Consider the following 14,972-nt stretch of genomic DNA (forward strand, 5'->3'; position numbering starts at 1 on the left):
ACGATTTTATAACTTTTTGCTAAGGTGAAAAAGGAGAGAGGTGTATTTTTTTCTACTGTTCTACCTCAAGATTAATTTAGACAGTGTTGTAATACAACGATAACTTAAAAACTTTATGGATGTTTACTACAAGATTGAAACAAAATGTTTACAGTTCCTGAGGCAGAAGCAATAGACATTGAGAGCTGACAATTATGGCAACTTGAGGTGTGCTGATCGTTAAGATAGAAAAATAAATCTACATGAAAATCGTAAATTATTTTTTTTACACACACAACACACTAGATTAAACGAAACAGAAAATGAAAACATACGAAAATATTTGCTGGTGAAAATATTAAATAAAAACGTAAAATTTCAGTTACATTCCGGATCAGACTTATCAGACATTGCAAACAGCTGGAACGGTGATTGGATAGAGAATAAATTTTGATTGTGAGTTAACCACTAATGCTACATTTAACAGTACAACAGAAAAGTTAAAAGTATTCGCGTTAAACAATGCAGAAAATCTGTTTGGGTCAGAGTGGATGCAACAATTCAATTTGTAGGATTTTCCTGTAAATACATTTTGTTTAAAAGTGAAAACTCTAACGAGAGAAAGAAAATAAGAAAATCTCAAGTCAGAATTAAAAGAAAGTTTGATTGAAGTTTTTTCAGCCGGTCTGGGGAAATGCACAAAAATATCAGCCAGACTCGAACTCAAAGATAATACCCAACCAGTATCCTCCCCCAAAAAAAGAAATATAAAACAATACGCTAAAAAAGAACGAGTTATTTTCGTTGCTTCCATGTATGGTGATTTATCTGCCCTTGGATGAACGTTGGTTTTGACAACTTTAGTCATTTTTAGTCTGTAAATTTGCTTAATCTATATGTCTATAAGAGTGAGAATGCGTGTGTGCGCGTGAGTACACTTCTCAACCTATATACTCAACGAATTTCTGATCTACAGACTTGAAATTTGGTATATAGGATATTCAGATATGTAGAAACCTTTTTAATCCGTTATCATCTGGAGGAAACTATTGCAAAGGGGACAAAATTTTTAAATTGGTACGTGGGAGTCGTCGAATTTTTATCTGTTTGCTGTTTCACAAATGCACATGCATAAATAGTTCGCATTGCAGATTATTTATGTTAAGAATAAGTAGTTTGAAAAGAATGTTTTAGAGGTCGTGTCACGGTGGTCTAGTGGTTATCGTACTTGACTCACTGTCTTTAGATTGTGGTTTCGATCTCAGCTCGAGTATTTTTCTTTTTTTTTTTTACTTACAAGAAGTTTAGTAAAAAATCATAGTACTCGCATGCACATGTCTGTTTCTGTTTGAATTAAAATATAATATTTATACGTATTTTACGACCGGGAAACGCCGGGAGGCCTGCTAGCAAATCTATAAAGTTCACATTTCGTCCATTTTTCACTTTTAATCTGTTATTAAATCGATAACAGCGGTTGTTATTATAAGATGTAACATGTCTACCGGTTCACAGCAGAAACGGCCATCACAAACAAACACCCATGGTGCGTCATCGTCATCATATCGGGCGGGTTGCCCGGACTAAATTGACTCTTTCCCTCCACAGGTCTCTATCTTCCATGGCTTTAGGAAGATCTTCAAGTTGTAAGCCAGTGTCTTCTGTCAATAATTTTGTGTACGTCTTGACAGGTCTTCTTATTTTAGCGGTGCGACTGTAAGTAAATATTGCCAAATGTGTTTTTATTTAGTGTTTAGGAGATTCACTTGTGTTACCTAAACAACCTTTGCTTCGAATGAGAACATCCGATATTTTCATTCTTCAAATTGTCATTTTTATGCATGTTTATCGGCTCTTAATTTAGACAGTGTTGTAATACAACGATAACTTAAAAACTTTATGGATGTTTACTACAAGATTGAAACAAAGTGTTTACAGTTCCTGGGGCAGAAGCAATAGACATTGAGAGCTGACAATTATGGCAACTTGAGGGATTTCATTCTTAAGGAGAATGGGAATCCAAAACAGATTGCTCAATGAGTGGTCCTTCCGGCAACTTATACAGGAGGCCCTCGATACATGTTTGAGCGCCAAAGTGACGTCATGGCTTATGTTTAGCGAATGAGCCAAGTCGATCTCTTCATCACTTTCATAACAAATCCAAAGTGGTCGGAAATTACAGAAAAAATTCTTCAAAGACCAGAACCTCAAGATCATCCAGATATTGTTACTAGAGTCTTTAGACAGAAGCTAAAACAGTTAATGGAATTTATTAAAAAAGGAAGATTTGGCAGGTTGAGGGATTTCCTGTACGGCATTGAATACGAAAACAAAGGACTGCCGCATGCACACATCTTCACCTGGCAGGCCACAGAGGACCCTGATTTTCACGCAAAATTGATGACACATATGATACACGGATCTTGTGAACCATTGAATCCAAGTTGCCCATGTATGATCGACAACAAATGCTCCAAAAAGTACCCTAAAGAATTTCTTCAGGATACCGAGCAAGGTCAGGGCTCTTATCTCAAATACAGGCGAAGGAAACCAGAAGACGGAGGCCATACTGGTACAATAAGGATGAAGAAAAATGGTTGGTATGTTCATCAAGAAATCACGAGTGGATTGTTCTCGACAACGGGGCCCTCTTTCAGTCGTTCAACGCTCATATTAATGTACAGCAAAGTCTCGTGTGAAACACGGGTATCTTTGCTAGTAAATAATATTTTGCTAATATCTTTCTTCTGAAGAGAAGAAGGCATCCTTTGAAACTGTACGGAATAAAAAAAAATTTAAATGTCTGTTGTGTGTTCCTTGTCGAATAATAAATTTTATTAAATGTTTATTCACAAAGGTTTTTTTTTTATATATATATCCTTATAAGCTCTATTCTCTATTTGGTTTATTGGGCTTTTTCATCTGGTTAGGAGTATCCTATAAATATTTGTTATAATATATTCTATTTAAGTTATAGACTTACTCAGTAAACTTAACAATATCCCTTTTATATATATATATACATATATAAATGGAAAAATTAGCTCATGGAATAGTGGATAAGCAAAGAAACATGCTAGTAAAAATAAGGATACAAAAACATCATTAAAGCTGAATCCAAAAGTTTTTGTTGATACGTTCGACCATATTCATTTAGCTAAACAGAATGAGAATTGCCTCTTGAGTTGTTTGACATTTTCCACCTCAGTTGGAATTGTGTTTTGACATGAGATAACCCTGAAAGGACAGATATGTCGTTAAACAGAAACACGGAAAAGAAAACTAATACTCATTCTGTATTATTTGGATTATTTGGACTATAGTTTACATTGATATTCTTTACAAAGTTTTCAGCCGATAAAACCCTTTATTTACACCAACAGGGGTAGCATGCTTTCATTCCGCTAAATAAAGGGTTCCATTCGAAATTTCGTACAGATTGTCGAGTTTAATAGTGCCAGGGGTAATTGGTCAAAAATGTGGTGAGACGACGACAACTACGGATGGCAGTGATGGCTGAGAATGCAGTTAGGAGATTCGAAGTTCCTATCCGTCGCGGTTACCACCTGACGAAGGCCAGAGGAAGTTGGCCGAAACGTTGTGAACCAATAAAAACAAACAAACAACAACTAATAAAGATGAGACTAATAGTCCGAAATAAAAATAAAATTAACTTAAAAATGCTCATCTCAAAATAAAAAAATTCCAATTAAGGAATAATATATATATATACCAATCGGTACGGACCCGACTATGGAAGATCAGATAATGAATAAATGTGGATTTATAAGATCAAAGAATCCAACCTTGATCGCCCTTCGGGGCCCGTAGCGCAGTTGATAGAGACGTTGAATCTCTACGGTTCCAGATGAACATTGTCTGAAGATAGCGGTTTCAATCCCACCCAAAGCGTGCCAGAGGTAATTGGTAAAAAATGTGGTGAGACGACGACAACTACGGATGGCAGTGATGGCTGAGAATGCAGATAGGAGATTCGAAGTTCCTATCCGTCGCGGTTACCACCTGACGAAGGCCAGAGGAAGTTGGCCGAAACGTTGTGAACCAATAAAAACAAACAAACAACAACTAATAAAGATGAGACTAATAGTCCGAAATAAAAATAAAATTAACTTAAAAATGCTCATCTCAAAATAAAAAAATTCCAATTAAGGAATAATATATATATATACCAATCGGTACGGACCCGACTATGGAAGATCAGATAATGAATAAATGTGGATTTATAAGATCAAAGAATCCAACCTTGATCGCCCTTCGGGGCCCGTAGCGCAGTTGATAGAGACGTTGAATCTCTACGGTTCCAGATGAACATTGTCTGAAGATAGCGGTTTCAATCCCACCCAAAGCGTGCCAGAGGTAATTGGTAAAAAATGTGGTGAGACGACGACAACTACGGATGGCAGTGATGGCTGAGAATGCAGATAGGAGATTCGAAGTTCCTATCCGTCGCGGTTACCACCTGACGAAGGCCAGAGGAAGTTGGCCGAAACGTTGTGAACCAATAAAAACAAACAAACAACAACTAATAAAGATGAGACTAATAGTCCGAAATAAAAATAAAATTAACTTAAAAATGCTCATCTCAAAATAAAAAAATTCCAATTCAGGAATAATATATATATATTTAATAGAACATTTCTCGAGTTCAATAAGATACAGCTAAAGAAGGTCGGAGGTTACATCGGCCGAATTGTTTAGATATAACTAGGGCTGTGACAACAGAATATTCATTTTATTATTTTGACTCTTGAGTATATATCAGTTAATATCTTATATATTTTTAGATAATGATGTGGTTCTCGATTGATTAACTGCGCCTGTGTCGGATATATACTCGAGAGTCAAAACAATGAAAAGAATATTCTCTTGTCATAACTCTATTAATTACACTCAGCATGAGAACAGTAGTCCAAATAATATAAATTATCAATCCTCATCTAACAAAATTCAAAAACCTAATACTTACTCCTTTTGATCCAGCCGTTGAGAACTTTACATTGTTCGGCATTGTTCGTAACAAATCCACAAATATCTGTCGTCGATATTTCGCTGAAGACTGAATAAGAAAACAAAACATAAGTAAGAATGGGTGGAGGAGTCTCTTCTGAAGCACAACTCCGAAACAACACTTACAACGGACTATGTTTCACGTACGGGCACAGGAATAACATATAAGGGCATCTATTTCACATATGCCGTAGCACACCAATTCGAGTTGCTTTCTCACATGGGATGGATGTGACACAAGGTTGAGCTTAATGTTGGGTCTCGGGCTCTGATGAGCTCAAAATGAGAAGTCATCAGTTCGTAGAGATCTATGGCTAAGTTTTATGTGTTGAGCATGCAATTTAAACTCCATATATAAGTGTAACGCTGAACACTTTTAAATACGCGTTAACATGTAGACGCCCGGGACCCACACGTTGTAGACTCAGTCGCAAAGGAGACAAAAAATAGGAAAGATGAAAGAAATTCAACTCCTGTTTCATGTTTTAAGAAAATACTTTTATTCCTCATTCTCCTGTCATGCGTGAATTCTCGTTACGGCTGTGACGTCACCCACGTCTCTAACGTGATCGTCGAACGTGCTCCCGAACGTGCTCCTCTGTCTGTTGCACACGTTTTTTTTATAGTCTTTTTTCTTTATTCTTACGGTGACGTCATTTCGCATTTCGTATGCATTTGCAGAAGCGCGTCGACGCTCTGTTACGTAAGTGTAATATTTGACGTTCATCTTCGTCGCCAACTGTTATGTTTGCAAATAACGTATAAGGCAATACAAATGAAGACTCAACAAACAAAGGTAGATCAATAAGAAGTGTATTAGGAAAAGTATATTTACAGTATATTTACATAATGGTTGTCAGGTAAGAGAGTCTTGGCTGGAGAACATATCTGCTCTCGGCTCAGCCTTCGGTGGCTTCTGGTTAACACACACTCAGACTAACCGAGTCTTGTTATTTATGTGTAATATTATCCACATATGTAAATGAGTGGGTGCCACCACAACAGTAAGCAAGACAAATAAAGAACATTTAAAGCTCGAAATGACTTTTATGCGCAATAAAACATTAGCTTGGATGTGAGTATGCAAAGGTTCGCTTTTATGCATAATAACGTTTCAAAACAATACAAACGTTTTGATGCAAGAATAAAACATGGCCGTCAGAAGTTAAAATCTTGAATTCAAGTGATTTCTTCAGTCTTAAAAAAATGAATTTAGACTTCACTATGAGCAAGGAATACAATTTAAGACAAAAACAACCTTATCCAAAGTTGGGTAAGGTAGGTAATGTTTTAACAGTTTTTGTAGACGGTAACATGTTTGGAAGGAAGAGAGTAGGAAACGGAAAGAAAAATGTTTGTAAGATGTACTTATTCCTTTCTTCTTTTGAGGAGTACGGTAGCAGTCATCAGCAGAAAAGTGGTTGCCGGTTCTTACCATAAATCCTCACAGGTTGGCTCCCTCTACCGTGCTAGAAAACTACTTATGCCTGACAGTATCCTATACCTCTATAAGGCCACCATTCGCCCATGTATGGAGTACTGTCACATCTGGGCTGGTGCATCTGCTGCTTGTCTCTCGCTCCTGGGCAGGGTTCAAAAGAGAGTTGCCAACCTGATAGGTCCTGAACTGTCCTCTAGGCTTCAGCCTCTGTCCCATCGACGAGATGTTGCATCCCTCTGCCTGTTCTACAAATACTTTAATGGTGAATGCTCTGACGAACTGCAAACACTTGTACCTCCCCGATGTAACTACCCCCGACAAACCCGACAAGCTACTAAGTCTCATCCCTTTACAGTAGAGATCCCTAGGTGCAAAAAAGCCTTTTACTCCAATAGTTTCTTCCCCATAACTGCGGGTCTTTGGAACTCCCTACCGGGATTCTGCTTTCCCAACTGCACTGATATGCAGAAGTTCAAGTGTAATGTTAACAAACATCTTTCTACTCATCTCCCTTCATAATGACCCCGCTAATCAAGTCCCTGATAGTAGCCCCCTGCTTCAAAGTGGCACTGTGCCTTGTTTGGGGTGAAAATTGAATAAAAAAAATAAATAAATAAAAAAAAGATCATCCACAAAAGCTCTTTCAACAAATCTTGGCCTTTCATGGGTTTGGCTAAACCCTTGTCTCACTATAATATAATTCCTTGCAAACTGCAAACGGACTTTCTCAGTGACAAACGTGAGGTATATATGGCATAATGCCATTTAGTCACTGAAAATAAACAACATTATCTGATCAGTGCCAGACGGGTTACTATTTAGAGATACCATGCGCTGTATATGGGAGGACGGTGACACATTTTAGCAGAAAAACTAACGTTTTTAAAATCATCTTCCCTGGGCATTACCCATCTCGAACAAGGCAGTATACCCAGCAGCCATTTTTTCTTTTGTTTTTCGCTCGTGGACGAAACCCTATCTGCTGGACAAAGTCAGAGGTTTATACCAATTATTATTTGCTTACAAACGGCAACCAAGCATTTAATTACATTAGTATTATACATCAAAATAAGAAACAAACGAAATGCTTTTCATGTTTCATAATAAATCAAACCAGTTTCTTACGTTACAATCTGCTTGAATGTTGGTGAGATTACTGAAGTAGTGGGGTCCTTTTTCAATCATCAGATCCTCCAGTCTTTTATTGATTAGAAAGCACCAAATCCTTTTTCGATATTGATCCGGAATTCCCTTCCGACACAAAACCTTCAAAACTTTCATCTGCAAAGAAAACAAAATTCTATGAAAAAAAAAAATCACTGAAATACCGATGACAGACATCAACTAATCTATTATATAAAGGGCAAACGTCTGCTTTTTTTTTTTTTTTTAATATTTTTCATTTGAAGATTGTAACACTGGGTATGGAACAGCCAAACCAGCTGCCAGCATTGCCCTGCCTTTTATTGAAACCAACCGAGGGCTCTTTTTAGTATCCTCGTTGTTCCCTTAAGTGCAATTGTCTGGATCTCTTTTGCATTTGGTTCACTAGGAATATTAATTAGGTTGGACTTCAGGTTCTTCTTCATAAACCCTGTGGCACCTATAATAACTGGTATGATTGATATCTCCCTAAGATTCCAGTTTCTTTTCATATCATACATGAGACCTTGATATTTGATCTGTTTCTTCCTGTTCAGACCTCCATCATTAGGAGCACTCACTTCAATCAAGGTTGTAACTCTCTGATTTATTCCATATAACTATGTCAGGTTTTACAGCAGCATTTTCAAGGTAGGTGGCTGTAGGGATTACATGGTCATAATGTATGGTATATAAGTCATTTCCAACTGTTCTTTCAGATTGATGTTCCCAGGATTTGCTGCTACATTGGATGTTTAATTTTTTACAGATGGTCGAGTGGAGGTACTTACATACTCCATCATGTCTCGCTGTGTAATAGTCGTCCCCCAAAAGAACCTTGCCACTTGAGTTTGTATGTTTGTATGTCCAGCTAAACTGTTTTTACAAACATAGTTTCTATTTAAGTGGTAGTTCATTAATTGCTTGAATGCCTTGTTTTAATATACCAATAAAAGGAATAAATTCGACCTGGAGAATTAATGTTAAATATAGGAAAGGGATTGATAATCCATTCTAGTGGTCCTTAGTATTAGGTTGTACATAAACAACTTTTAATAAATTAATAACTTTGGATTTGTTTCATATTTTTTTTATTGTCAAGAAAAATTAAAAGAATCGTTTTGGAATTTAAAATTAGCCTCAAATATTTCAGATTCCGATATCGATTTTCATACTCCCAAAAGTTCCGATTTTTCCGATTTCAATTAATCGTCCTAAGACTATTTGCCACGTTCATTGTCTTATGCTACCACACACATATTGCCAGACTTTGTCTCATGTTATTACACACACATATTGCCAGACTTTCATTGTCTTACGTTATCACACACATATTGCCAGACTTTCATTGTCTTATGTCACTACACATATTGCCAGAATTACATTGTCTTATGTTACTACACACACATATTGCCAGAATTACATTGTCTTATGTTACTACACACACATATTGCCAGACTTTCATTGTCTTGCATTACCACACACATATTGCCAGAATTTCATTGTCTTATGTTACTACACACACATTTTGCCAGAATTTCATTGTCTTATGTTACTACACACATATATTGCCAGACTTTCATTGTCTTATGTTACCACACATATATTGCCAGACTTTCATTTTCTTATGTTACTACACATATATTGCCAGACTTTTGTTGTCTTATGTTACTGCAGACACATAATGCCAGACTTTCATTGTCTTATGTTACCACACACATATTGCCAGACTTTGTCTCATGTTATTAAACACACATATAGCAAAACTTCCATTGTCTTACGTTACCACACATATATTGCCATATTTTCATTGTCTTATGTTACTACACACATATATTGCCATATTTTCATTGTCTTACATTACTACACACATATATTGCCAGACTTTCATTGTCTTATGTTACCACACACATACTGCCAGACTTTCATTGACTTATGTTACTACACACATATATTGCCAGACTTTTGTTGTATTATGTTACTGCACACCCATATTGCCAGGCTTTCATTGTCTTACGTTACCACACCCATATTGCCAGACTTTCATTGTCTTATGTTACCACACCCATATTGCCAGACTTTCATTGTCTTATTACCTGTCGCCTGTTTTTCCAGATCTCGTCAGTTATGCTATCTAGGTTCTGGCAGAAATATTTAAATTGCAGCTGTCGACTCTCGTAACTCTCCAGCTGCATTGAATAATGCAGAGCAAGTTCTTGGCAGATGTAGTGGATCACCATGTCCTCATTTGTGTGCATGTGCTTGAAACCATAACCGTCGACGTGAACCTGTTGGCACATCAAGCTGTGTACAAAAGAGAAAATCGTTAAAAGAAAAGCAAATGCAATAATCAGATAATATTGTTTGTGCTGTCAAGATCTCAAAAGTAGATTGAACAACTTTCATTTTTTTCTTTTTGTCTGCAAAAGAAAAGTTATACAAATTTACAAATATTATCTCTCCAGCCTATATTGTCATGCACTACGGCAATTTTATGTTTTGTGTGTGTTATCAACCTATCACTCCTTTGTTTTAGAAATAGGATTTCCCAATAGATGGATCTTGTAGTATCTGTTCTGTCATCAGCTAGCGAAGAAATCTTTTTTGATTAAACCAATTTTAATTTTTTGTCTCAATTCAGAATGTCGTTTTTTTAATAGCTTAATTTTCCCCCGCCTCATTAAAAACCGACATTGTGCCTAACTCTGTCCTTAAAATTGAAGTGATGGTGTAACAAAAGGATACTCCAAGTTGAAAGAATGAGGATATACATATACACACACACACACACACACACACACACACACACACACACACACACACACACACACATATATATATATATATATATATATATATATATATATATATATATATATATAAGAGAAAATAGTTAATAAAACATGTTAAAAAACACTTTGAAAAAGAGTTAAAAACATATTTAATCTGAAAAGGAAACACTTAATAAGTGGATAGTCCTTAATCCGCAGAGTTTCGAAGAAATACTTTCCTTCCCATCAGAGGGTAGGAATTAGCAAAATGCGGGATCGGATTTTGCATACAAAAGTATTTGATGAAACTGCAAGTAAGTCAAAGCTCTTACTTGATAACAAAAAGTGAAGCAGGGTGAATATGCTGAAGAAAAAGGTAATTTCATGTGAATGGATAGTCTAGTGAAAGGTAAAGTATATTCATCTACATACAGTACTGTTTCGCTGTTTTACAGTTTATCAGTGCGGCTAGACAGGCAACTGCCTCAGCCAGGATCAAAACCCGATCGCCCAAATGACAGTCAAGGCTTCTCACCTTTGCGCTATATGGCTGCTGCTGTGTGGGTATTTTTCTTTTTACAAAGGCATTACCACTTATCAAGGCCAGGAGGCCACTCAAGATTAAGGGTTAAAGAGTGTGCAGTAGAAAATTGGGCAATAAAGTAATCGTTAGTAATGGAAATTCGATAAATTTGTTAACTTATATGGAACGGCTCATCAAAAACTTGTTTACGTTAGACTTGAAGACAACCATATTGTAGTCAGCTGGATAGCTGGAAAACGTAAGACAATTCGACAGGCGTGCAGTTCTAAGAAAGAAGCTTTGTTCATGGAATCTACGTTTAGGTTTAGGCACAGATAAAGAGTGGGGGGAATTATTGATAGTGTTTTCTGCTAGACGGGTGTTTCTTGTGAAAGTTTGGCGAGCGGGGAACCATAGATTGGAGCTCAGTCGAGCACTTGCCATGAAAATAACAATAAAGCAGAGACAAACTCGCAACATCTCTTCTGTGAGAAAGAGGTTAATGGGAAGAGAAAAGGACATCCCCTATGAGGCTACAAAGTCTATTTTGAACTCTATCAAGGCAGGATAAGCCCTTTCTAGCAGCTCCTGCCCAAATGTGGCAACAATACTCCATCCTTTGGACATAAACTGCGTCAATCGCTTTATTACAGATTAGTAAAATATCAATATTTCACTAAATATACGTCACAAAAAAATGAAAATTGTATCATCAAATGACTGTTTCAAGGTTAGTTATTTCCCAAAATTTTATTCAAATCCATACGATATTCACGAAGTTATGACATTTTATTTATTATCAAGTAATTTATACTGTCTATCGCTTTATTGCAGGTCTTTTAAAATGCAAAAAAAGGTGCGATTAACGGTTATCGAAAAGGAAAGGATTGCTGCTGGATTTACAGAATGGTTTGTTCGTCAAATATTTAGCTATGGAGTTGGAAAGGGATCCAAGAACTTTGGCTTCATTCCTGAACAACCCCAACACCAAATCCACAAAGGATAAGGGCACCAGGAGAAACCTTTCACATCGTGATATTCGGAAAATTCATGGGGAAGTCAACTACACGTATATCTATAATATAAAGCTGAACGCCTCTGTGTGTGTGTGTGTGTGTGTGTGTGTGTGTGTGTGTGTGTGTGTGTGTGTGTGTGTGTGTGTGTGTGTGTGTGTGTGTGTGTGTGTGCGTGCATGTGTATGCGTGTGTATGCGTGTGTCTGGTCACGAATAGGCTCCTACATGGTTGACTATTTTAAAAAACTGATTACATATAATGATAGAAGATGTATCGAGGATAAGGAATAGTGTATGTTTGATCTGGCAGAACGGTGGTTCATAAAAATTGTGGGTTCTGCGTTCGCGCTTGCCCCCCAAAGTATGGAAATAAAAAATGAAAAAAAAAACGTTTACAAGAGTTTTTGATATAGATGTACATAAGAATACTTTGATAAGTATGTTTCAACTTAAATAGGGATGGTATAAAATTGTGGGGTCTGCGTTCGCGCCTGTACTCCATGGAAATATGGCAGAAACTTTAACAAAGACTTTTCAGATCTATTTGCGTAAGTATACTTTGATAATTATGTTTCAGTTTGAAGAAATATGTTATAATAAAATTATTGAGTGTTCGTTCGCGCTTGACCTCAATAGAATGTAAATATGTCACAAAGTTTAACAAGGTTTTTAAAAGGGGTGAGGGTCCACAATAACACCTTAACTTTAATCTTAATTCACGTTAGCTTTTATTTATTTTTTTGCGTTGAATCATACTGTGTCGAATAAATTCACGTTCTTATTAAAGTGAAAGCAAAAAAAAAAAGTCGGAACTTTAGACAATTCTCGACACAAATTTTGCATAATTCTGTTTTTTTTCTTCTCCACATGCACATGCCACTCTTTCGAATACAGATAAATAGATAAATAATAAAAAATAAGAACGTTAATTGTTATCGTGTCAAAAGAAGGAAAAAATCCTGCTCACGTGATTACGTGTCTTTTTAAAAAATTTACATAACCTTTTTATTTTTATTTATATATCTGTTTAAGCTTTTTTTGTCAGTGTACTAGAAGGAATTCAGTTGATGACAACCCTCTCTGCCTGTTTTTTACATTACAATAGTACAACCCTGAATGCGATGGTGCAATACTACACCGTTCAATACTGTAAAACTGAAACGAAGCTGTTCTGCATGAAAAGGGCGCCATTTTCTTCTTATTCATATTTATATCGATGATTTGCTTTAAAAAACTAAAGTAATTACGTGTTTACTTTTTTATTATCCCATTTTACTGTTTCGGATTATTTTACTAAAGTAAGTAAAGCTTCATTATTTTTCAAAACTGTTTTTGTTTCTTTGTTTTTCGATATTTCGTCGATATTATTTAGTAAGAGTGTTTAGCAGAAAAGCCAACAAACGACTACCCGAAAAAAATAAATATACAAGAAATAAGTGTTACCATAGTCAATAAAAGTTCAGTTCATGTTTTTTCTTGTTTTGAAATAGTTTTTAATGCTCTTTACTTGAAATAATTTCAGCGAACCGAAATAAAAACGAAATTTGAGGCGATAACTACTTAAATGTATTTTTATATAAACTACACATGCCATAATCGAATATTCCTCAAGCACAAAATAACGGAAAACATTAATATATGTTTATAAATATTCATTACGTTGACGGAACTCTCTTAAATTGTTAACAGAGAATGCTCAGGTGCCCCTCCATCAAATTGAAAACGGGGCTCTCCATTTCAAAGTCGCTGCCATTTTGATATTTTTTTTAAACCGGTTCGTAAATTTAAAAAAACAAAATTTTTTTTACAAACTACTTAAAAATACAAACCAATGAACTTTTCTATCATAAAAGTAACTTTTATTGACTATGGTAACATTTATTTCTTGTATATTTATATTATTATATATATAACATTTTTCTCTTTGTAAGGAAACATCATTTTGTTGGTCACTTTTGGCTACGAATGGAAACAAAGTTGATATAAAAAAATATATTTTCGCAAAATCACAGTCCATTTTCTGTAGGCTGTTTTTGAACCCAGTCAACGACGGGTACTTCTGTGAGTATATATATATATATATTTACAGGAAGAAAATGAAGATATAAACTATATACTAATATATATAGATTTATTCATTTATTCAAAAAGGGTATACATCAATTAGGGGTATTTGGTAAATGAAAAGTCTTTATACCATGGTATTTCGAAGCCCAATGCTTCTCATCAGAATAATATAGAAGATGCTAGGTAACATAATAGGGATGCGACATCTAGCGATAGTTACATTAGGAGCGAAATAAAATATTGAGGCTACCATGGTATAAAGAGTTCTTAGTTACCTAACACCCTTAATTGATGTATACCCTTTTTGAATAAATGGAATATATATATATATATATATATATATATATATATATATATATATATATATATATATATATATATGTTAGTATATAGTTAAATCGATGAAAATTGCAATTTAAAAAAAACAATGTTGGTATGAATATTGCGGGGAGGAGAGAAAAAAATTAATATAAGAAAGGGGAAAAAAGAAGACACAAGGAAAGAATCACATAGAAATCAAAATAAGCCCTAAGAGATTTTCTTTTTTCTTGCAAAGAGAATGTCTCAAGGACTTAATAAAAATGGTTTCTAGAATGTTAAGATGAGTGTGACCTGCTCAGAATCGTAAACATGTCAGTACTGAAATTCATGGCACATGTACGGGTTTTTATGAGGTGCTTGCAAATAGCAGAACCATATGTATCACTCAGAACATCCTAATGTATATATATATATATATATATATATATATATATATATATATATATATATATAGAGAGAGAGAGAGAGAGAGAGAGAGAGAGAGAGAGAGATACGAGGGGCGTGCAATAAGTAATGCGCCTGACCAACTTCCAGTTGTCTGATCCAGCTGAAAGTTTGTATGTGCAATTATTTATATCTCTACAGGTTATGTGGCAAATTACAGCTCTGAACTAATTGTGGCTTCTGCTTTACAGCTGTTTGAACTGAGTCAGGTGTGAAATGGAGCCTGTTAAATGTCGAGTA

General features: G+C 35.5%; 1 protein-coding gene across 7 annotated transcripts in view; it reads right to left on the reverse strand.

Moving 5' to 3' along the window:
• LOC145241414 (uncharacterized) overlaps positions 1-14,972 on the reverse strand; it is a 607,975-nt gene that overhangs the window by 353,396 nt on the left and 239,607 nt on the right. For all 7 annotated transcript variants that reach the window (XM_080104346.1, XM_080104342.1, XM_080104349.1 and 4 more), the window contains 3 exons: positions 9,688-9,895; positions 7,574-7,729; positions 4,967-5,056 (listed from right to left, as the gene is read on the reverse strand). In XM_080104346.1, coding sequence (XP_079960472.1) covers positions 4,967-5,056; positions 7,574-7,729; positions 9,688-9,895 — 454 coding nt within the window. The remainder of the gene's footprint in view (positions 1-4,966; positions 5,057-7,573; positions 7,730-9,687; positions 9,896-14,972) is intronic.

The sequence above is a fragment of the Euprymna scolopes genome, chromosome 20 (assembly GCF_053919585.1).
Source record: "Euprymna scolopes isolate OS-2025 chromosome 20, ASM5391958v1, whole genome shotgun sequence".
NCBI lineage: Eukaryota > Metazoa > Mollusca > Cephalopoda > Sepiida > Sepiolidae > Euprymna > Euprymna scolopes.